The sequence below is a fragment of the Musa acuminata genome, chromosome BXJ2-6 (assembly GCF_036884655.1).
Source record: "Musa acuminata AAA Group cultivar baxijiao chromosome BXJ2-6, Cavendish_Baxijiao_AAA, whole genome shotgun sequence".
Taxonomy (NCBI): Eukaryota; Viridiplantae; Streptophyta; class Magnoliopsida; order Zingiberales; family Musaceae; genus Musa; species Musa acuminata.
The window spans coordinates 43,858,418-43,881,567 of NC_088343.1; the positions used below are offsets into that span (position 1 = coordinate 43,858,418).

Here is a 23,150-nt window from a genome sequence, read left to right on the forward strand (position 1 = left end):
CGAACCGTTCTCTCCTTCCTTTCTTTTGCTAGACTCCTTGTTCGTGTCCGAGACGGTCTCCGAATCCACCCGAAAGCTCACTATATAAGTTAGAAGCAGAAGCCGAAGCAGAGAAATCCACAAGCGAGAAGATATGGAGTTCAGGAATAAGGAGAAGAGCATCGCTAAGTTGGAGGCAGAAGCAAAGCTGGAACAGCAACAAGTGAAACCAAGCACAGTCGTCGACGACGTTGGGTTTCACACGCCGACATCATCGTCGCACAGGATTCCGTCGTCTTCCACTTGTCCGCCGGCGCCCAGGAAGCCTCCGTCGCGCTCGACGAGGGTGTGCAGCAATCCAGCTGAAGGCCGACGCAGTGCTAAGCTTTCCCTTCGATTTGACGACTCCACCCTCGGCCTCGACGCCTTCACCCCGGTGGCCAAGCAGCCGCGAGCAGGAGACGACGCCGCCATTGTCAACTGACCCTCTGCTCTTGGCGCCACAGCACATAAGATTCTTACAGCTAAACAAATTTCCTAGTGATTGTTTTCTCTCTTTTCTTTTCTATTTTGTTTGATCGGATTACATGTAATCCGATTATTGGATTTGAATAAACACATCTGAAAGTTTCGGTTTTGCATGGATTCATGTATACCGATCTTAATTACAAGGAACGAACAAGAAAAATCACTAAGGATATCAAACGATGAGATACAAGCACAGAGCAATAACATCAATCAATGTACGATGTGATTGCTTTAGGAAATAGAAATAGATGACATTGAGTACAGCATTAGTCATCCATCCGACTAATTGTTTTCCGACAGCTGAAAAAGCACGATAATATGAGTCAAAATGATATTGGATTACGGGTCAAATTCATTCATGAACTTCCACTAGACTGATCAGAAACAAACACTGTGTGGGCATCGCTGAGGCCACCAAAATAGGAAGTCAGAAAGCAACAAGTATTCCAGCATGCATCTTACGTCTCTTTGAACAAATAATGCCACCTTCAATCAAGCGATCTTCTTAACGATATCCTGAATGACTTCATCCATGTCGAGCTTCTTCATGGGTGTGAATGGCCTTGGCATATTCTGCAAGGAAATGAAGGAGGTGAGCTACTTATTCTAGTAAAGATGTCTTTTGGTGCTGAGCAACTTGATCAGCCTTCAGGCCATGAAAGAGAAAGCACTTTAACCAGATTAATGACCTATAAATACATATAGAGTAATTTCTTGAAACCGTGTAATACCACTTCAACCAGATAAAAGAACTAATTCGCCACTCTTTCCCTATCAGCTTGATTCATCCATAATCACACACAAACTAAGATCCTTAATTTAGTAAGGACTAGTCATCAGCATTTCGATGAAGACAGTGTGAAATAGCTATCCGATGCACGTTTGCGTGCATCCTAAGCAAAGCCTGTGAAAATGATGTTGTAACAAGCAACCAATTTTCTAAAGATAATATATTAATAAGACAAGATTGTACAAGAATTACCAATAATGAAACAAAAATTTGACCGCTTTCCTCACGTATCTCGAAGCATCCCCGTCGTGGCTGCATATATTATAGAAACCAAACCGACCGATTAGGTAAAGGAGAATAGAATATGACAGAATCATGAATGGCAGATAAACATTATTCATTTCCATTAATAAGAAGAGAATATACTTTTCTTAACCATGAAATGTTATAAATAAACATACTGATTTACTTATATAATACCACCTTGTTTGGGAATTTGGACAGCAGCACTTAGAGGAGTGAATGCATTGTATTATAAACATAGCAAACTTAATCTGCATCACAATTTACCAAGTATATGATGCACGAAACCCCATATGCTTAAGAAAGATAATCTCATGCTTGCTAAAATAGCCTGTGGCAATAATGTTAAGGCACTGTACGATTTGCATGCCGACAGACAAATAGGCAAGTCAGTAGACTTGACTATTTTCATATGCTTTGTAAGAATTTTGATGATTTTATCATCTTTAATTCATACCATGATTTCATCCTAACCAATTCTTCAAGCGCTGGTCTATCATTTATGGCCAAAAATTTAAAATCAATTGGACGGTAGGACATACTAATAGCCTGTTGTTGTTGAATAAAGTCCTATCATATGTTCACTATGCATCTTATCCTTTTACACTATCAAATGACTTCAACAGTTCAACTTGACCGGAGGCTATATTTTGGCTGAATTTGTGGATCAAATAAAAAAGATTCATGAAAATGCAGTTTATATATATGGATGGACTAACAGGAAATAAACGTAAAACTTATATGTTTACAATCTCACATTCGCTTGAAACAGAAACAAGATGCTTCGAGTGTGCATTCGACTGCAATAGGAGTTACCAATACATAATTGGACAACATTACACCATCACAAACATGACAACCATTGGAGATTCAAAATTAATTCACAATATAAAGTATGAACTGAAGATAAACAGTAACATGGTTGACTAAATATCAAACTGCTTTATTTTCCTTTTTTGCAACATAACATCCATGAAAAGGTGCTCATTGTTAAGCTAGTCAACAAGTTTCCAATCTAGCTTCATTGCGTGAACGATTTAAACAAGCAATGCCCTGGAGAAAAAAGTTCCAACTGCAAGAAGAAGCATACCTTCTCAGGATTAATTGTAACAACTGTTCCAGGCACAGCACTTTCAAGGCCTTCCTTCACCCTTATGGCCCTTGTCTTGAAGGAATTGCATTGTTTGCTGAAATGCAATGATCAAGATATAATGCCAAAAAAATCACAGTAAAACCTTCAAAATAGTAATAACTAGAAGTCTCAGTTACCAAAACAAATCATAGCAGTTACCCAAGGCACAAGTTAACATCACCACCTTAAGTAAAATAATATGCAGAGCACACAACACTGTTCCATGAAAGCACATACAGACCCAACATGGGTGCCATAGAAAAAACACAGGAATCAATAAATACACATAAACCTGACTCTGAATTCCTTATATTATTTATTTTCACTAAAAGTCATAATACAAGATTTAGGATCAAAACAATACAAGAAGCAGAAATGCAATTTTACCATAATTAATAACTAACAAATTTTCGGCAAAATATAAAAACAATGTTCTTTAATATGTCTACATAACTGTTGCAGTGTTCAAAGTTGTATATACTAAATAGGACTGCTTGCAAGGAGTGTGTTCGGATATAATCTAAAACATGCAAAAGGAAAAGGTGTGCGAGAGAGAGAGAGAGAGAGGAAAGAGAGAGAGAGAGAGAGAGAGGATATTTACCATATGGATTTCTAAAAATGTTAAATTGAGAGGATTGCAAGGAGCAATTTTTATGTAAATGGATTTCTTGTAAGATAATCTCACGGAAAAGAGAGAAAATGTCATGGATTACTAAAAAGGTTTGAAAGATCCAACGGTTCCATGCAGAAAGGGATGTCTAAAACCCTAGTTTCAATCCAACAAAAAGAGCCAAAATGCTTCTTTTAATCGGTTAGAAAGCAGAAATACCCACCACGCCTCGATGATGACGGTCTTGGCGGAGACGTCAGTGTTAGAAGGTGGGGAAGCATCGGGGGCTCCGTCGGCATCGGAAGCCTTTTTCTTCGCCTTCGCATCATCAGCCTTCACCTTGGCACCGTCCGACTTCATCGCGTTCCCGTTCAACGAAACTTTGGCCTTCTTGGACGGCTTCTCAGCCGGAGGATCCGCCCTCTTCCCGGCGGTGGCGCTCCTGGTCTTCCTGGGCGAGATGGTCGGCGGCGGAGCAGAGCCCTTCGCTTTCCTCTTCGGTGCCATCACCTTACTCGTTCACCCTCTTTCGCCGTCTCTCTTTGAACGCGGCTTCGGCTCTCTCGCTTTCTTCTACCTCTCTCCTCCACTCGCGGCGTTGTACACGAAGTGTCCCCAGCACAGTGACTCTTTTCCCGCCATTTTCATATCTGGATGTGGTGACGGCCGGTGACAGTAAGCCGCTGTCACCAATAATTCTTGGTACGTACAACCCAACGGTGTGATACATTGGCGGCTGAATTTTAGTGGTCGACAGAAGGGGCCCTCACGTTCTTCTCCAATAAAAAGCGTGGGTCTGACCTACATAAGTCGGAATCCCCTGCTGGGCTCAGGTAGGAGATCCACACCGACCGATGCGCCACCCAATTGGCAATCACAGCCGTCCATCAGCTCTCTTGATAGACCACACCCCGCTTTCGTCCCTTCGCCTGTTGCCGCCCCGTCCTCCGTTTCCGCTGCTAGGGTTTCTTCGTCTTCCGTGGCGCAGGTATGAAGCGATCCGTTGCCGTTGTCTTTTGTCTCACCCAAATTATGGCTTAGTAGCTGCTCCATCTGGGTCTAGCAATGGTGCTTCCTCAGTCGAACACCGGTATCTTCGTTGGGCTCAACAAAGGGCACAACAATGTGAAATCCCTGAGAATGGATTCTTGTTTAATTCTTTAGTTGGAAATTGGGGGAATATATATTTGTTTTCTATTTTACAAGATGGGATGATTGTTTGCACACAAGAGATTGATTTATGATTAGATCAAATGACTACTTTTAGATGGAGACATGGAACGGCCGCTGATTGACTTTGTGAGTTTACTGTGACGAGTTGGATGGTATGTTTAAATGCAAGCTATTAACCACACTTTGAGGCAAAAGATCCCCGACCTCAAATCGCCGAGACTTTCGGCTTTGTTATGTTGTTGTTGTATTAACCACGTTTGAACTTAGCAACTTCAAGTTGGCAAGAATTGTTATTTATGTGTTCTTTCCTTGAGTTTCATACGATATTGTTGAAACAAACCATGACTGTGTATTATAGACCATGGAATTCTTGCTATACACTTTGTTACTGATATAGAAATTGTACTTGCAATATAGAATCCTCTCTGATGTCTTGCATCATCATCTACTTGAGAGGAACAGGTAGCTAGCTATATTATAAACCAGTTAATGCAGAACAAATCAGAAAGTTGCTAATATTTCTAACTATATATAACCTGATTCGGAATTGTAGTTATCTTCTTTTCTTTTTGATTTTTTCTTTGCCTTGGATATTAGTTCTTGTTATACAATCTAAATGACAGATATGATGTTTTCTTTTTAAAAGTCAATGGATGAAAGCTGATCAATACTTTTTTTTCTACCATATGCTTCCGACTTCTATTTCTTGCTAGTTGCATACAGTAAAATGACAATTATACTCCAGAAATCTAGCGAGAGGGTTTATTTATCAGGAACTTGATCAGGGAAGTGGGTTGCTTTGTCCCATATGAGAAGAGGATCACTGAGCTTCTGAAAGTTGCTAAGGACAACATGAACTGAAAGTTGCAAAAAGAATGCTGGGAACTCGAGAAAGAGCCAAGAGAAGAAAGAGGAGATGGCTGATGTGCTTCGGGTGATGAGGTAATTAGCTCTGTTTTGAATTCACATTTATCTGAGTTACAAGAATTGATTATATGCTGCTGAACTTTATTTGATAAAGGCATATTTAAATATGATTTTATTATGAGGAATATGAGGCTGCAATTCAATGTTGTTTGATTGATGCATTTACTTTTGTTCTTAAATTGGGTTTGATTAATCGGTTTCAGTATATTTTCCGCTATTATGACTAGGTTCTGAAATATTTCCTGCCATTATAACAAAAACTGTGGTTGGCATAGGATATGTCAGTGTGTTGAATAAAATCAACAATTGTGACAAAAATTTAAACTGTCATGTAGAGAAGTGGAATTGATATGCTAATTAGCATTATGAAGGATGGTATATACCTCCTCTTTGGTATGATTTTAGCCAGGTTTTGGTTCGACCATCAGTTGTGGTTGATAGTTAGGTGGCTAAGGCAATTTTAGCACATTCACGGAATCGATTTAGACTAGCTACTTAGTGGGATCAAGTTTCATGAAACAGGATTTGCTGTGAGAATTAAGACGAGGAATGAATTACGTTGGATTGCATTATCATATTGATCTTTTCTGAATGTCTGAATATTCCAGCCTCATACTTGTGGTTCAGAGCTTTTGGTAAGCAAGCATCTCATCTCAAGACGGAAGCCTATAGAATATGCCAGCTGCTGATTTGTATCTTTACCTGAATGCTTTTCGGTCCTGAAACTTCTTTCTATACTCAGGTCTGCTGGAGCGAGTGATAAAACGAAATGATGACACGACACCTTCTCCGACCCTTCGGATTTTCCATAGACAGAATTTAGGCAGCTGGATTGACATCTGGTTAAATGTTTGTTTACTTGGAGACTTCTTGCTTAGAGATTTTTTTTTTTTCCGTTGTTGTAGCTTTACAAATTTCGACGATCATTATCCCATTGTTGATGTTTTCTGCTTACTGTTCTTCGAATCGAACAGTGGATAATCTAGAGTTTATTACATGCGCTTTGGCATTTTGGATGTCATCTGCTTGATGTTCGTCGATCGAGCACTTCATTTTTGAGTAATCTTATTATTTGATGTTGCTATCATCTTCATTCCCGTTGTCGATATTGCTTGACATAATCGTGTTTCGCAGATACATAACATGAATGAAAGAATGCCTCAGAGAGAGAAGCCGACAAAGCCATATACTTGACTTGCAAGGGAGGTAAAATACATCGCCAATAGATGTCGATGACAGTTCACCGGTCATGAGAGGACATGTGGATCTTCGTGGATGTTCTCATTCGACTATGGCCAAAATGTATTATGTCGATCTGAGAAAAGTTAGCTTTCGCACGTCACGAATACCGGTAATAATTTGATATTGAGTTCTAATTTCATTAACTGACCCATCACATCGTCAAATCAAACCCATCAAGACCTTCGCGTTAGGTTGTGGTCGCTTTACGTCGGAAGAAGAGTCATTCATGTGGGATTAGGTCTGGTTGTTGGAGCGGCCGTGTAGACCCTGCCAACGCGCGGTTTGGTGTACACGTCACGAGGTTGACGAAACCGAGAAACCTGAGAACGATGCATCAAGTAAACAGGTCCAAGTCGAGCAAGACTTTGACTCTCGGTCATCAATCTCCCTCCTGCCCAGCTTGCTTCAAATCCCTAGCCTCTTTCGATTGCTGCTTCTGGGAAGCTAGGCGATGGAGGAGAAAGAGAAGGGATCGATGGTGGCAGGGGAGGCGGTGGTGCGGCGGCTGGCGGAGGCGGTGGAGGAGATCGCTGCCATCTCCGAGTACCGGAACGCCTACAGGAAGCCGTTGTGCAGCCTTGCTCGGCGGATCAGGCTCCTTGCACCCATGTTCGACGAGCTGGGGGACGGGCGCGACCCGATCACGGAGCCGGTGGCGAGAACCCTAGCCCCGCTCGAGGACGCGTTTGCTGCCGCCAAGGACCTGCTCCGGCTCGGCAGCGAGGGGAGCAAGATCTTCTTGGTATGTTGGTTCGACAAGTTCCTTCGAATTATTGCCTTGCCATTTTATCCCACACGGACATGTCTTCGATTTCTTCATTTCGAGGTTTGTGAAATCAGTGAGAATTTTTGTGCTTCAACATCCATTGTAGCTAAAGGCTTGGTTTTGATTTGACAAACATGATGTGTTATTTATTTTTCTTTAAGATAGTTTACTGTTCAACTCGAATATGTGGGGGAATAGTTTGATAAACGTGTCTTCGATTTCTTCATTTTTGGCCGAGAGGTTTGTGAAATCAGTGAGAATTTTTGTGCTTCTACATCCACTGTAGCTAAAGGTTTGATTTTGATTTGATAAACATGATGTGTTATTTATTTTTCTTTAAGATTGAAGGGGAATAGTTTGATAAACATGTCTTCGATTTGTCCATTTTTGGCCGTGAGGTTTGTGAAATCAGTGAGAATTTTTGTGCTTCTACGTCCATTGTAGCTAAAGGCTTGGTTTTGATTTGACAAACATGGTGTGTTATTTATTTTTCTTTAAGATAGTTTACTGTTCAACTTGAATATGAGGGAGAATATCAATTTCTGAGATTTCCTTAAGTTAGGAGCTCAGGAGATTTTTAGGGGTAATTGCAACAGCCGTAATCCCAAACTGGTAAGACAAGTAAAAATGGTAAAGGAAACAAGAAACAACCTAACTAATCGTTCGATGGAAAGGAAAATTACATGCCAGCTGTCACTAAAGAAGTAATCAATTATGTATATACCGAATATTTCCAATGTTGGAAGTATAATGATTTGTTTCCTTAGAACAATATTTCAGATTGATCGAGTTTGATGTCTTAGAGTATGAGTTGTTGCCGGTTGTTGTCAATTGTTGATGGTTCTTGTTGTCACACAACAATGGTTATAATAATTGAGGGGCAGGGTTTTTGGAATTATCAACAATGATCATGATCATTGAGGGATAGGTATTATTTAAAAGTTTATTTTTAAACATAATTTAAGCATGTGAAGAAATCTTTCTTAAGTTGTTTCAAAATTACTTTGTTGAACTACCTCAAAGAAACCATCAAATCTCATCATCAAATCTCCCCCCATCTATGTTGCTAGCTGAGAGTCATTTGTTGTTTCAAAGGGAACTTATCTTACTCCAATGGTATTAAACCAAAATGATCATGTTGACTTATATTCTTTCATACATATTGCTACTCTGGCTATACAAGAATCTTAATTGATCTAAAGTACACCAAGAACTTTTCTTGAACCAACTGATCGGGATCCAGATCCCATAATCCTAATTAGATGAATGGAGATCAAAGTATTTTTACTGTCCAATTATTATTTTTAGTATTAAATGTTTTCTTTTTGCTTGTTTGCCTGCTTACTGTAGCCCTTTGTTACCTTCACATATTATCTAACAGTTTCTTGCTTGTGATGATATGACATATATAGTTACCAGCAGTAACTTTTGCATATCAAGGTGGCATGTTTTAATTTTGCTGTGTTGATTAGGCCATCGTCCTCTATATCTAACTTGCTAAGCTTACACTTACTGTCATGGTTGGTGTTATTTAGCTGATGCTTTCGGCTTCATAGGCATTATTAAATTTGCTTCTACTCTCCTGGAAAGAAATAAATGGATATTCAGATGCTATCTCTTGAAGAGTACTACTATCCACTCAGTGAAGTGAAGACCTTTGGTTATTACCTGCAAAAACTGCCATGACCAAGACTTTAGATTCTCGGTTTGGGAAAATACTGCTCTGATTCTTTTTACTTGGATACTTAGATGCATAATATGATTGCCACTTTGGGTTTGAATGTAACTTTTTTGCATGGACATTGCCTCATGTGATCAGGTCCTAGAGAGGGAGAAGATGATCAAAAGATTTCATGACGTAATTTCTCAAATAGATCAAGCTTTGGATGGGATTTCCTTTGAGAAACTTGAAATATCAGAAGAAGTTAGAGAACAGGTACAGTCACCAGAAAACAATAACTTACTACTGTAAGTTTAATTCATTAGCATATAATTTCTATTTGAAGAACTCAAACTTATAGGGTAAAGAGAACCAAATTTGATTTTCTTAATGCTGTGCCTAATAAGAAACATTATGTGTAGATTGAGTTGGTACATGCTCAATTCAAAAGAGCCAAAGAACGAGATGACATGCCCGATGCTGAGCTGTATTCTAATCTCTTATCTCTATACAACAAGAGCAATGATGCCTTTTTAGATCCATATACTTTAGAAAGATTGGTAGAACAATTACAGCTAGTCACCATCTGTGATCTTACACAAGAATCATTAGCTTTGCATGAGATGGTCTTTGCAAGTGGTGGAGATCCTGGGGAAAACATTGAAAAGATGTCAATGTTGTTAAAGAAGATAAAAGATTTTGTGCAGACCCAGAACCCTGAGATGGGCACTCACTCAGATTCAAAGCCTTTCCTGTTGGATGGAAAGCCAAAAGTTCCTATTGTTCCTGATGATTTCCGCTGTCCAATCTCACTGGAGTTGATGAAAGATCCAGTCATTGTGGCCACTGGGCAGGTATCTGTTGAACTCTCAGTTTTCTTCTATTATTATGAAAGGTTAGGTGGTGCTGTCTTTGCATTACATTTACAGATGATTTTCTTATCTATATGCAGACTTATGAGCGGACATGCATCGAAAAGTGGCTGGCGTCTGGCCATGACACTTGTCCAAAAACTCAACAGAGGCTATCTAATGCATCATTAACTCCAAACTATGTCCTTCGGAGCCTCATAGAACAGTGGTGTGAAGCCAATGGCATGGATCCACCCAAGTGCCCATCCCGATCTACTAATCCCAGCTCAGCTTGCTCGTCACGTGAACTTGCTAATATAGATGCACTTCTCTGCAAGTTATCCTCTCCAAATCTTGATGACCAACTAGCAGCTGCTGGAGAGCTTCGTCTGCTGGCTAAGCGGAATGTTGACAACCGCATTTGCATAGCTAAGGCTGGTGCTATTCCCCTCCTCATAAATCTACTCTCATCCAAAAATTTATGCACCCAGGAGCATGCCGTCACTGCCCTTCTGAATCTTTCCATCCATGAAGACAATAAAGCAATAATAATCTCTTCAGGGGCCATACCTGGTATCGTCCATGTTCTAAGAGATGGTAGCATGGAAGCACGGGAGAATGCTGCAGCGACACTCTTTAGTCTTTCAGTGGTGGATGAATATAAGGTGACCGTCGGGGCATCAGGGGCGATCCCTGCATTGGTGTCACTGCTGAGTGAAGGCACACACAGAGGGAAGAAAGATGCGGCAACAGCACTGTTTAATCTGTGCATATACCAAGTGAACAAGGGGAAGGCAGTGAGGGCAGGTGTGGTTCCACTAGTTATGGGGCTTCTTACAGAACCTGCAGAGTCTATGTTGGATGAATCTATGGCAATATTGGCCCTACTGTCAAGCCACCCGGAAGGGAAATCTGCGATTGCAGCTGCTCAGGCTGTCCCTCTGCTGGTGGAGATGATAGCAAATGGTTCTCCCAGGAACAGAGAGAATGCCGCAGCTACTCTGCTGAATCTTAGCGATGGAGAGCAGCAGCTCGGTACCATGGCTGCGGCACAGGAATGTGGGATAATGGGACCACTGCAAGAATTGGCCATCAGTGGCACAGAACGGGGGAAGAGGAAAGCCGTGCAGTTGCTAGAGCGGATGAATGGATTCTTGGTGCAGCAGCATGAGGCATATGCTCAAGCTGAGGCTTCAACCCAGACTCAGGGTCACATCCATGCTCAGAGTGAGCCAAGAATGAATGTGACCTCCACGGATTCTGTTGACACCTAGCTTTTTCTTCATTGGGAGGTTGTGATATGCGTATCAGAACATTTTGCCTGCTGATGCTTTGTGGCTTTTGCAATTATGTGTAAACAAAGAGCACGAGTTTTTAACATTGAGCTGTAAATGTATCATCAATCACATGGTTGTATGTGGAAAATGACTTCCATTTGGTTTGTGGACTTGTAAGTTTGCTAAAGTACGAGAACACTGATATGTTAAAAAGGATAGTTGCAGATTCAAAAGCTTCAGCTCTTGTTTTCTTAGAGAATTCATGAATTATAGCAGGACATCTCTTTGGCGGATACTGGAAATGAAGTAGTATCATATATTAACTTACATGCTTCATTCAGCATCATGGAATCTGATACCATGTGGTGTCATGCTGTTTGACACAAAGGTTATGGCCGTGATTGAGCTCATGTGAGGCAACGTGAGCCAACTCGGATTTGCAGGGCCTCCTGTTTAACCTTTCCTGCTTCGGCTGCTAATTGAAGAAGCGAGACCGACATCAAAGATTCTTAGGACACCCCTTTAACTAAAAGCTAAAGCTGCCTTCCTTCTGCTGTGTGTTTGTGTGGGGTGAGGATAAACCAGGAAGGGTAATCTCTCTATCTTTGCCAAAGTTCTTCATGGACTTTGATTTCTTGCTTTATTCTCTCCAACAGCGACTGCATTGGACTTGTTGAAAGCAAACGAAAACCCAGATTCCCAAGGACACAGTCGGGGAAGCAAAGAGAAATTTTCTGGGGATTTCACCTTTTCCTTTTTTTTCCTCGTCTCTACTGCTGTAATATATACATACACATATATCCTCTTCCTCTTTTTCATTGTTTCAGTGATTGTGTCCTTCCCCGGGCCAGCCTTCTTGGTCTTAGGCTACTCTAAAAACCCACTTCTTTTGGCTGCATGGAATTCGATGAGATCTCGGCTTTCAATCCCGCTGGTCTCTCTCTCTCTCTCTCTCTAGTCCTTGAGAAGTTGCGTGGAAGTTGCATCCATAGGTATGCAGTATTAAAGTGCAAGCAAACGAAGAAAAAGATATGATTATGGAGTTCTTTCCATTCGATGCATGACCAATGACCATATCTTACAGCATATTCCGAGATAAAGTGCTTGTCGCCTTGTCCCTCCCACGGTTGATGTTCCTGGATCGCACAGCTCGTGTACAACATGTGAAAGGAATGAAACATGACCAGCCAAACCTACAGAATTCATAGACAAACTCTATGAACGGGAGTTTGAATTCCCAGCGAACACGAACGACATAGGTTATTCTCTGTTAGAGATTTGATGTTTGACGATAAATACATGCAATTGAAAGATGGTAGAACAGTCAAAAGATGAGCTCCAGAGTTCTCGAAATCTAATGGTAAGGTCAACATGCCTGACGGCCGAGTTCTTTAGCTGTCACTGCAGCTATCATAGATTTATATGCTCTTCAGCCTCAAGATCAAGAAAGATCAAGAGCACGTCATAGTAATTGAATTTTAGGTGCCCCTACTGATATATGTCTTTTGGAGATTATTGCCTACACATGCTTCAATTTTCAGGTATATAGATACTTAGTCGTAGGGGAGAGAGAGAGAGAGAGAGAGAGAGAGAGAGAGAGAGAGAGAGAGAGAGAGAATGACCAGTGATACTGTTATGGCAACAGATCTTACATATAGCTGAAGGACAAAAGATTACTAATCGTCTCATCTTCACTCCATGTTAAGTTGACACTCTGATCACGACAATGGCAGAAAGAAACAACAGGAGGTGAGATGAATGAAAAGAACAAACTCTAACAAGTGGACTAAGAACAAGGCTGTAATTGCTAGATGTGGTCAGGATTGATGAACAAAGCAAAAGAACAATCTCTATCAGATGGCAGGTCTGACAGTAATGATGCGAGTAGATTTCCACCCGAGCCAATCAAGCGCATTACTGTGGTTGCAAGCTCGTGTCAGAGACACCACCATCTTGAAATGGCGAGAAACAAGGGAGGAAAGAAGAAGCACAGAGTAGATTCAAAAGGATACACTATCCTACAGTTAAACATGTTCTTCAGCATGCAGCCACTCTCTGAGTTCTTTCATTTTGATCATGAAGAGAAGATGGGAGACTAACCAAGCGCAATGGCAAGATTTGAGCTTCCAAGGCTTATGGGTAGAGCGAAGGAGTCGAGCCATGGACTGGAAATTACAAGATGTTGCCGGATGAGGAAGAGTTGAAAGCTGAAAGATCTGTGGCCCAATCTCCACTGCTGTCGCATGCCACCCCTGTCACCACCAATTCCAGTATTGCTCGTTTCCTGGAAGACCTAAATAGTGCCTTGGCAGGTTGAGACTCTGAGGGTTGTCTTCCATCTTCACCGGTGACAGCTGCGTGATCAGTGAAGAGCCTGAAAGCTTCGGAAAGACTCGGCCTGCGGTGCTATCCCTCTCGCCTTCTCTGTTGACATGGAACAGCCCTGGCATCAGTTGCACCGCAGGCGGCTGTGGTGGCTCCGATCCTCCCAGAAGATGCAATTGCTGGATCTGCGGCAGCCTCCACTGCTCGATGCCGACGCTCGAATTACTTCCCACGTGGTAGTCAGGTGCGTCCATGGGAGGAAGTCCTGGAAAGTTGAGGCCCAGATTTGAGGCGTCATAGTCGGCCAGACCGTGCATGGAGGCCAAGAAGGGCAACTGGCCCGGCTGGGGTATGCTTGGTGGGATAGCACCGCCGGCACCGGTGGCCATGCACGACGAGGATGAGGTGCCATCCTGACGGTCGGCTGTGGAGGCGGTGGCAGTCGATTTCGAGGAGCTCCCTGAAGACTTATTCCGCTTGTTGCGGCGGCAGCCCCCCCCCACAGGAACGTTTCGGAGAGCGCCGCCTCGGGTCCAGTAGCGTCGACAGGTCTTGCAGAAGTGGCGGGGCTGCGAGAGGGAGTAATTGTTGAAGTAGCAGAACTTGGTGTTGGTGGAGTCGCACCGCGGGCACTTGAGCCGATGCTCGGGCAGCTGGACGATCTTCGCCACGCGTGCTCGATCCGTCATGGAGATAGGCCTGGATGAGCCTGCAGCTGCTGCACCAGCTTCCGGCGGCGGTCCTGCCAGCCCCGGAGGGAGCAGAGGAGCCTCACCGCCTCCACCTGCAGCGGCTGGAAGCTGAAGCTGTCGTTGCTAAGCATGCCAGATAGGGAGAAAAAGATTAAGATAGCGAGAAAAGGAAACCGCTGTGGTATATTCGAGAAGAGATGAGAAAAAGGACACGAATATCTTCTCCTTTCAATTTGCTTTTTTGATGAAGAAGCCAAAGGATTAGAAGCTTAGAGGGGAAGAAGAAGAAGGTAGTATTAGCACTCACCTGGTTCCAGTTGGGTGGATCCATGTAGACCGGAGCGGAGGAAAAATCCATGCTTACTTCTTCTTCTTCTTTCTTCTAATAATTCTTTCTTAAAGACGATAGGAGACAAGAGAAGGTCCAGTTTCGCACATCCACCAATTGACAGAGTGAGAGGAAAGGGGAGGATACAGAGAGAAAGAGATAGCAAGAGAAGAAGAGATGTGGAGGGGAAAAGGATATCTATTTCCTTTGTTCCATGGTGTCTTTGATTTATATATGGTAGGGTTGGGGGAAGAGATGGTTGGAGAGAGTTTCTTAGCCCCTAAGGATCTCAGTGTTGATCAGAGGAGCACTGTTAAGAAGCTACATAAGTGGCTCATGCAGGCAAAAAAAAGGTAGGCATAGAAAAGGATGAGTGCTGAAACCCTAATGGCATGATAATAGAGTTTGGAAGAGCAATGTTACACATTAACCTTTAGTCTTTGCAGATAGTCAACACATTCTCCTTTTTATATGAATGAAAGGAAAGCTTGTCTTGGTGGTGCTCAGAGCAATGTGGCTGCATCAGAAAGAAGGCTTCTCATCCTTACCTTTGCTTCAGAAGCACAGTCTCAGCGTTCATCCCATCAACATCATCTGGCACATATCCATAAATCCATGCTGCACTGAGCTTGAATCTTAGCTTTGGATACACGGTGATCAGCCATAGATGCTGGTGATGAGTTAGGGTTTGAGTTGCCTTGGGTACGAACAGCTTGAAACTGGTGGAATATGAAGTCTTTCTCCCCTCAATTTTTACTCTTAACCTCTTAATCTTTAGAGTTAGAAACCGGTGGAAAAGGAAACAAAAAGAAATCAAAAAGTCATTGTGTGTGATTCTGAATGGACTCGCAGATTGAATGGCCAAAAGTTGGTGATGGATTCTGAATAATCTTGTTCATGGAACCTGCAATTCTTGTGATAGTGATCTCGGTCATCTATCTTCTCATGGAAGCAGAGAAAGAAGAGGAGAGGGAACATCCGGTGACGAGGATGACAACTTCACAGGCATCATGGCTAAGTAGAATCTGCAAAGATATAGATAGGTTAGAGGCAAAACAAGGTTCTGGACATGTCACTACAGAGTCACATTAGCAGTATACTCCGCTATCGTAGCTTCGCATGCATGCATTCATGCATGCATGAGAACTCCATCCAGACCTCATCTTCTTCCCCTCGCAGTTCCAGTCTTCCATGGCTCCACCGCACCATCCCTGCGATCCACCAACGGAAAGCTTCAGGAACACACGAGTCGAAGCAAGATCGATGCAGACCAGCGTGACACACGAGCGAGTAGCATCACCCATGAATGAGCGATGGAGTTACGTAAGGGCAGTTGCAGTGGTAGGACACCATTGTCTCGAGAAAAGGATGGGCAACATTGCTACTTGCTCGCGTTGTCGTTTCTCACCACCAATGGCAGCTTTGCATGTCGAGATCACGTCCTCCTTTATCTCCCAAGTGGTCTTCACCCTAATTCCTGATTAGACTGCTTTAAGAGCTTGAATCCACACTTAACGATCGAAAGAATGGACGAATTAATGATCCAGACTTCGATTGTTCAAAGAAAGAAGCGTCTTTGGACATTCCCACCGAAGTTTAACGTGTTGTGATCTGACAGGGAAGAACATGTAACATCAATTATAAGCCAACATGTATGTGTCCACCTCCACCTCCACCTCCACCTCCTCACAGTAGCACCACTATCATGGCACCACACCACAGCTCCTCCGAGCAGGTTGGGGTGTATACATCTATCTTCGTGGCTCTGTCATCGAGGCAACAAACAATACATGCCCTGAGGAGACATCCCCTGCCGTCGTATGTATGATGTATCAAGGCTTTTCATCGTATCATGAATATTTTGGTATGCTGTATAAAAAGATCACCTCCACCTCCGAAAAGGGGGACTCTCCTCTCTTTTCTCCACTATGGGAACAAGGGAAATCGACCTCCTCTTTCTCCTTCCTCCATGAAGACCACCAGAGGACCTCATTTGCATCCTCTTCCTACGAAGAAGAAGGACTTTGAATATGGAGCTGATAGGAAGAACTTTTGCCTCCACTTTAGTGCAATTTTTGTTATTTTTTTATTTAATTTTAGGTTGATTGATATATCGTAATATAATATATTTTGACTTAAACATCGAAGAAGATTATCAGTCAAACCTTAATCCTAACTATCTATCATGGGTCGAAACACATAAATGAGATAACGTATATTATAACTAGATCATCGTATGGACGAATGATGTATATTTGATATAACTCTCTTTTATATGAAAATATACAATAACTTTTAATCAAAGAAGTACAAGAGAAAAGTGATATGGACGAATGGTGTATACTTGATATATCTCTCTTTTATATGAAAACATACAAAAACTTTTAATCAAAGAAGTATAAGAGAAGAGTGATTACATTAATACATGTAGATGTATGATATGTTATAGTATCGAGAGAAATGATTTATTTATAATATAATTAAGATGTAGCAATTTTGTATCATGATATAGTATTTATAATATAATTAAGATGTAGCAACTTTTGAAATTGGTGTCATATTTTCAGTCAAATTAAACAGTGGAAATTGAGATATAAATTTTTAATTAGAAGAAAAGAAGAGATGAATGATTTCTTAGGTTGATGGATACACATGAAAAGAAGCTCACATTCCTCACGCCATTTGCCTCACCCAAAAGCTAAACAAGTGGGCATCAAGTATAAAACTTGGCTTAACTAGTCAAAGGTAGAGACCATGCCATCCTCCATTACATGTTGTTGCATGATTAGGTCAAACTTTATTCCATTTGGGATGATGAGTTCCATATCTTCTATCTTTTACCAGTTCAAATTAGATATATACAATATGAACATCAAGGCCTTCAGTAGTAAACATTAACTTGGACCTCACCATTTTGAATTGATAGTTCAGACTCATCAAATTAAGAGGTCCTTTAGTATCTACTATATATATATATATATATATAATAGAAGGCTAATCCAAGTCTTCTTTTTCTGGACCAACCACAAGTGTTTTGGTTAAAGCAAAAGGTAGAGGATTAAAGTTGGCATGGGATTCCATTGGATTTTGTCTCTGATGTGACTTCTCTGCTTTAGGGAAACCAGAATGGCCCAGAGAGCCTGTTCTTGCTGTTTGACTGGGAGTAGAAGCATCATAGCTTTGGGGATGTTCTAAGACGAGCTTTGCATTTTTGTGGTGCGTTCATGGCTCAAATGTAAGAGTTATGCCTGTTGAGACATGATCAGAAAAGCTGTTCCGAGAATTTCCTTGTTGTCCAGACTGAGAACAAAAACCGGGCAGAGAAAGTTCTTGCTCAGAGTGAAGCAGCAGATCCTCGAGCAAACTCATAAATCTTGGAACTTGCTCCAGTGTTGTTGTTGCCTGCAGCACCAGGATCAGATCCTGAAGAAGTCTTCTTCTTTTGAGGATTCAAAGAGGGGGTTGAAAGCACTGTGTTTGAAGCGAGCTAAAGGAGTGAGAGGTGGAGTCAAGAAAGGAGGGGAAGAGGGAGGGGTCAAGTATGGGGGGGTGTCTGAACGATCGAACGAATCACTCCAGCTCTTTTTGCCTCCGGACCTTACATCCTCTGACTCCAAATCCTCCTTGCTCTCCTCGTTAATGGTGAAGAGAAACCTCGGAGGGCCTGCAAGGCTATGGAGCCTCATGAGCTCAGCCTCCACAGTGTCATCATCTCCATTGCTAGAGCTCGACTGGACCCGCAGTTGTCCCTCCTCGGAGCAAGCAGCTACGTCCACTGTGGCGGAGATCTCTTGGGGGTTGACTTCTGTGGAACTTGGAACAGATGGCTTCCTCCAGCAGAAGAGATGAAGCAGCTCTCTGGCCCTGCTAGAGCTCGAGTGGAGCTGCAGCTGCAGTTGTCCCTCCTCGGAGCAAGCAGCTACATCCACTGTGGCGGAGATCTCTTGGGGGTTGACTTCTGTGGAACTTGGAACAGATGGCTTCCTCCAGCAGAAGAGATGAAGCAGCTCTCTGGCCCTGCTAGAGCTCGAGTGGAGCTGCAGCTGCAGTTGCCCCTCCTCGGAGCAAGCAGCTACATCCACTGTGGCGGAGATCTCTTGGGGGTTGACTTCTGTGGAACTTGGAAAAGATGGCTTCCTCCAGCAGAAGAGATGAAGCAGCTCTCTGGCCCTGCTAGAGCTCGAGTGGAGCTGCAACTGCAGTTGTCCCTCCTCGGAGCAAGCAGCTACATCCACTGTGGCGGAGATCTCTTGGGGGTTGACTTCTGTGGAACCGGGAAAATATGGCTTCCTCCAGCAGAAGAGATGAAGCGGCTCTCTGGCCCTGCTAGAGCTCGAGTGGAGCTGCAACTGCAGTTGTCCCTCCTCGGAGCAAGCAGCTACATCCACTGTGGCGGAGATCTCTTGGGGGTTGACTTCTGTGGAACCGGGAAAAGATGGCTTCCTCCAGCAGAAGAGATGAAGCAGCTCTCTGGCCCTGCTAGAGCTCGAGTGGAGCTGCAACTGCAGTTGTCCCTCCTCGGAGCAAGCAGCTACATCCACTGTGGCGGAGATCTCTTGGGGGTTGACTTCTGTGGAACCGGGAAAAGATGGCTTCCTCCAGCAGAAAAGATGAAGCAGCTCTCTGGCCCTGTTAGTTCTCGTCTTCCACCAAAATAAATAGGACAGCTCTGCAACGAGAGCCAAGAACAAGCAACCTGAGATTAGGCTCAAAGCAATGCCCAGACCGGTCAAAGATCGCATTTTTTAGTCAGAACGACATGCCCAGGGTCAAATATCGATTGAAGAGTTGACCTTCTACGAAACCTGAAGCCAAACAGTACCAAGAATCTAAGAAACCAGAAGGAAAGGCGAGTGTATTATGAAGAAAGAACAGCAAGATACGAGTGCAAACTTACAGAAGCTACCCATTCTTGAAACCAATGCAAAGCAAAAACCAAAGGGACAATTTATAGGGGAGAAAGGAACTGATTGATCACCTGAGGAACATTAAATCTGGCAAGAAGACGACACCTCTGCCATCGAAACCACAATGCGAGGCCAACCGGACACGATCAATGATAAAGCTTGCATCTGCAACAATCGAATCGCAAAGATCCAAGCGATAGCCTCCTCGATCACTAGAAACCAACGCATCCAACAAGCAATCCATCGCAAAAGGTCGAGCACTTGTTGACACAGAGGTCACATGCTTGCAGGAGACATACATAGTAGCACAGATTGCACACATCGTGTGATAACAAGCAACAACAATCAGTGTCGTGTTCCATCTTCTGTCAACAAAAGTAGCTTCTCATAGGAGCCGAGCAGAGAGAGAGAGAGAGAGAGAGAGAGAGAGAGAGAGACTTGCATTTAATCAGGGCAGAAGAAAAGTGATAGCAAAATAACCAAGGACAGTAACCAAGACGCCAATTACTTTAAAACAAGAACGAATTAATCGACCTCCTCAATCTTTGGCCCCGCGCTGCTTCGACCAGTAGTTGGACCGTCTTCATCCATGCCACCAGCCATGTCGGCACCAGCACCCTGATACATCTTAGCAATGATGGGGTTGCAGATGCCCTCAAGCTCCTTCATCTTGTCTTCGAACTCATCAGCCTCCGCCAGCTGGTTCCCGTCCAACCAGCTGATGGCCTTCTCGATGGCATCCTCGATCTTCTTCTTGTCTGCGGCAGGGAGCTTGGCGGCGATCTTCTCGTCCTTTATAGTGTTCCTCATGTTGTACGCGTAGTTCTCCAGCGCATTTTTCGCCTCAACCTTCTTCTTGTGATCCTCATCCTCGGCCTTGTACTTCTCAGCCTCCTGCACCATCTTCTCGATCTCTTCCTTGCTCAGCCTGCCCTTGTCGTTCGTGATTGTGATCTTGTTCTTCTGCCCGGTAGTCTTGTCCTCGGCCGAGACGTTTAGGATGCCATTGGCATCGATGTCGAAGCAAACGGTGATCTGTGGTACACCTCGGGGGGCAGGAGGGATGCCGGAGAGCTCGAATTTACCGAGGAGGTTGTTGTCCTTCGTCCGGGCCCTCTCACCCTCGTAGACCTGAATCAAGACACCAGGCTGGTTGTCGGAGTACGTAGAGAAGACTTGCTCCTTCTTGGTCGGGATGGTGGTGTTCCTCGGAATCAGGACGGTCATAACTCCACCGGCAGTCTCCAAGCCAAGAGACAGAGGCGTGACATCAAGCAGAAGCAAGTCTTGGACTTTCTCGTTGCCCTCGCCGCTCAAGATAGCAGCTTGAACTGCAGCACCGTAGGCGACAGCCTCATCTGGGTTGATGCTCTTGCAGAGTTCCTTGCCGTTGAAGAAATCCTGCAGAAGCTGCTGAACTCTGGGAATCCTCGTCGACCCACCGACGAGGACGACATCATGGACGCTGCTCTTGTCCATCTTCGCATCCCTCAAACACTTCTCCACCGGCTCCATGCACTTTCTGAAGAGGTCCATGTTGAGCTCCTCAAATCGGGCGCGCGTGATGGTGGAATAGAAATCAATACCCTCGAACAGCGAATCGATCTCGATGGTGGTCTGGGCGGTGGAGGAGAGGGTTCTCTTGGCCCTCTCGCAGGCGGTTCTAAGCCTCCTAAGAGCCCTCGGATTACCACTGATGTCCTTCTTATGCTTCCTCTTGAACTCCTGGACGAAGTGGTTCACCATCCTATTGTCAAAATCTTCTCCGCCGAGGTGCGTGTCACCGGCGGTTGCCTTCACCTCGAATATACCCTCTTCGATGGTGAGGAGAGAGACATCGAAAGTACCCCCACCGAGATCGAAGATAAGCACGTTCTTCTCGCCAGAGCTGCTGGCCTTCTTGTCAAGACCGTAGGCAATGGCAGCGGCAGTGGGCTCGTTGATGATTCGCATGACGTTGAGGCCGGAGATGACTCCAGCATCCTTGGTGGCCTGCCTCTGCGAGTCGTTGAAGTAGGCAGGGACGGTGACCACGGCATTCTTCACCGTAGTCCCGAGATAGGCTTCTGCAATCTCCTTCATCTTGATGAGGACCATGGAGGAGATCTCCTCCGCTGAGAACTGCTTCTCCTCGCCCTTGTACTGGACGACGATCATGGGCTTGTCTCCGGGACCGGCGATCACCTTGAAAGGCCACAGCTTGATGTCGCTCTGGACGGAGGGGTCACTGTAACGCCTCCCAATCAATCGCTTGGCATCTGTCGAAACATATCAAACGGCAAAACCAAATCCTCGTTATAACATCAGCAAACCGAACGGTTGTATGCGATTGCAATTTTGGCAATCCCATGTATTTAATCTGACGCAAAATATATTGAAAGATGTTCTTCAGCAGACGGTGACCAAATTATATTATAAAGGCGTGAACTTCAACAATAATCAAAGAGTATCGTCCTGAACGCCCTACCGAGGATAAAAATTTAATCTTGATGAACACACTACAAGCGGAACAAGTAAATTTTTTTCCCTGAAACATTACCTTCAAATAAAAAGGGGGTTCTCGCAAGAAGATGCCTATCGCAAATTTATCATGTCAGCACAAATCACAGCTCGAACTAAAAGAAAGTAATTCCAAAATCCGATCGATCATTAATTCCAACCAATTGACAAGGAGAAATTCGAAATAAGACAATAATTATTCCTTAAAGCATGTGTCAGCTGCCCACATCCTACGACGACCAAAAGACGATACAACGAACCAACCAAAATAAGGGCGAGAAAGAGAAGGAATGTTAGATTGGACGACTTGGGCTTACCGAAGACGGTGTTGATGGGGTTCATGGCGACCTGATTCTTGGCAGCGTCGCCGATGAGCCGCTCGGTGTCAGTGAAGGCGACATAGGAGGGGGTGGTGCGGTTGCCCTGGTCGTTGGCGATGATCTCCACCCGATCGTGTTGCCACACCCCCACGCACGAGTAAGTTGTCCCCAGATCGATCCCGATCGCCGGACCCTCGCCCTTGCCGCCGGCCATCACTGCTCAAACCAAAAGTCGAGAGCTTTTCGAGACAGAAAGAGAGAGAGAGCGTTCCTTTCGCTCGAGCTAAAAGAAGGCAAATGCTACGACGAGGCAGGAGGGGGATGGGGTCGTCGGGGTTATATGGTTTTGGCCAGGCGGGTTCTGGAATGTTCCCGTGGTAATCAGTGGCCGTTGGATTGAATCGACACGAAACGCTGTGGGAATTGAACGGTGATGGATGAGTCGATCGGGCCCCTCTGGTTTGTTCCAGAATCCTCCTGCTCTTTCTACTCTTTTCTTTATCTTTCCTTCAATTGTCATTGGGTCGGTAATTGGTCGGCTGTGTGTGCGCCAACCAATCCCATTAAATCCAATGTAATGGGTAAGCCACGTTCCCCATTGGATGCAGCTTTGGGCCTATTAACAAGTCGGCCTTAGCCCAACCCAATTCACTCCAATAACCCTTCACGCAAGACCCAACATTTTCGATCTAGAACATATATTAATAAAATATATTAATTATATATATATATATATATAATTATATTAATAAGGAGGAACATGTTGTTGTTGTTGTTGATGATAAAGAGGAACATAATGTCGATCGTATAACAATATCATTGGGTAACTCATAGTAGTTGCCCACCTTGCAGTCGTCGGTGGTGGCCTCCTGCACGCTGCCATGCCCCCACATCCGGCCGG

At 43.8% G+C, this 23,150-nt stretch overlaps 4 protein-coding genes, 1 long non-coding RNA gene and 1 pseudogene across 6 annotated transcripts; 2 read left to right on the forward strand and 4 right to left on the reverse strand.

The window, feature by feature from the left end:
* Nucleotides 1-706: 706 nt before the first annotated feature.
* Nucleotides 707-3,881, reverse strand: LOC103990161 (uncharacterized). Its single transcript, XM_009409215.3, has 4 exons — nucleotides 3,506-3,881; nucleotides 2,631-2,727; nucleotides 1,490-1,549; nucleotides 707-1,080 (listed from the first exon to the last, which is right to left on the reverse strand). Exons 1-4 carry the CDS (start codon nucleotides 3,787-3,789, stop codon nucleotides 1,000-1,002), a joined length of 522 nt encoding a protein of 173 aa, XP_009407490.2. The 5' UTR covers nucleotides 3,790-3,881; the 3' UTR covers nucleotides 707-999.
* Nucleotides 3,882-4,281: 400 nt separating this feature from the next.
* LOC135615856 (uncharacterized) lies at nucleotides 4,282-6,391 on the forward strand. Its single transcript, XR_010488172.1, has 2 exons — nucleotides 4,282-5,397; nucleotides 6,125-6,391. It is a non-coding gene; the product is annotated as an uncharacterized LOC135615856 (long non-coding RNA).
* A 143-nt stretch (nucleotides 6,392-6,534) lies between these two features.
* LOC135615851 (protein spotted leaf 11-like) lies at nucleotides 6,535-11,417 on the forward strand. 2 transcript variants are annotated; one of them, XM_065114887.1, is made up of 5 exons: nucleotides 6,535-6,733; nucleotides 6,816-7,366; nucleotides 9,210-9,326; nucleotides 9,473-9,904; nucleotides 10,003-11,417. In XM_065114887.1, the coding sequence occupies exons 2-5, from the start codon at nucleotides 7,076-7,078 to the stop codon at nucleotides 11,173-11,175; spliced, it is 2,013 nt and encodes a 670-aa protein (XP_064970959.1). In that variant the 5' UTR covers nucleotides 6,535-6,733; nucleotides 6,816-7,075; the 3' UTR covers nucleotides 11,176-11,417. The 2 variants fall into 2 exon arrangements, with proteins under 2 accessions (XP_064970959.1, XP_064970958.1); XM_065114886.1 differs by lacking the exon at nucleotides 6,535-6,733 and having other exon boundaries at nucleotides 6,799-7,366.
* A 1,548-nt stretch (nucleotides 11,418-12,965) lies between these two features.
* LOC135615854 (dof zinc finger protein DOF3.6-like) lies at nucleotides 12,966-14,740 on the reverse strand (annotated as a pseudogene).
* Nucleotides 14,741-17,411: 2,671 nt separating this feature from the next.
* LOC135615853 (uncharacterized) lies at nucleotides 17,412-19,695 on the reverse strand. The gene is made up of 2 exons (XM_065114890.1): nucleotides 19,502-19,695; nucleotides 17,412-19,328 (listed from the first exon to the last, which is right to left on the reverse strand). The coding sequence occupies exon 2, from the start codon at nucleotides 19,263-19,265 to the stop codon at nucleotides 17,940-17,942; it is 1,326 nt and encodes a 441-aa protein (XP_064970962.1). The 5' UTR covers nucleotides 19,266-19,328; nucleotides 19,502-19,695; the 3' UTR covers nucleotides 17,412-17,939.
* A 154-nt stretch (nucleotides 19,696-19,849) lies between these two features.
* Nucleotides 19,850-22,566, reverse strand: LOC135615852 (heat shock 70 kDa protein 4-like). Its single transcript, XM_065114889.1, has 2 exons — nucleotides 22,247-22,566; nucleotides 19,850-21,688 (listed from the first exon to the last, which is right to left on the reverse strand). Exons 1-2 carry the CDS (start codon nucleotides 22,461-22,463, stop codon nucleotides 19,956-19,958), a joined length of 1,950 nt encoding a protein of 649 aa, XP_064970961.1. The 5' UTR covers nucleotides 22,464-22,566; the 3' UTR covers nucleotides 19,850-19,955.
* Nucleotides 22,567-23,150: the final 584 nt, after the last annotated feature.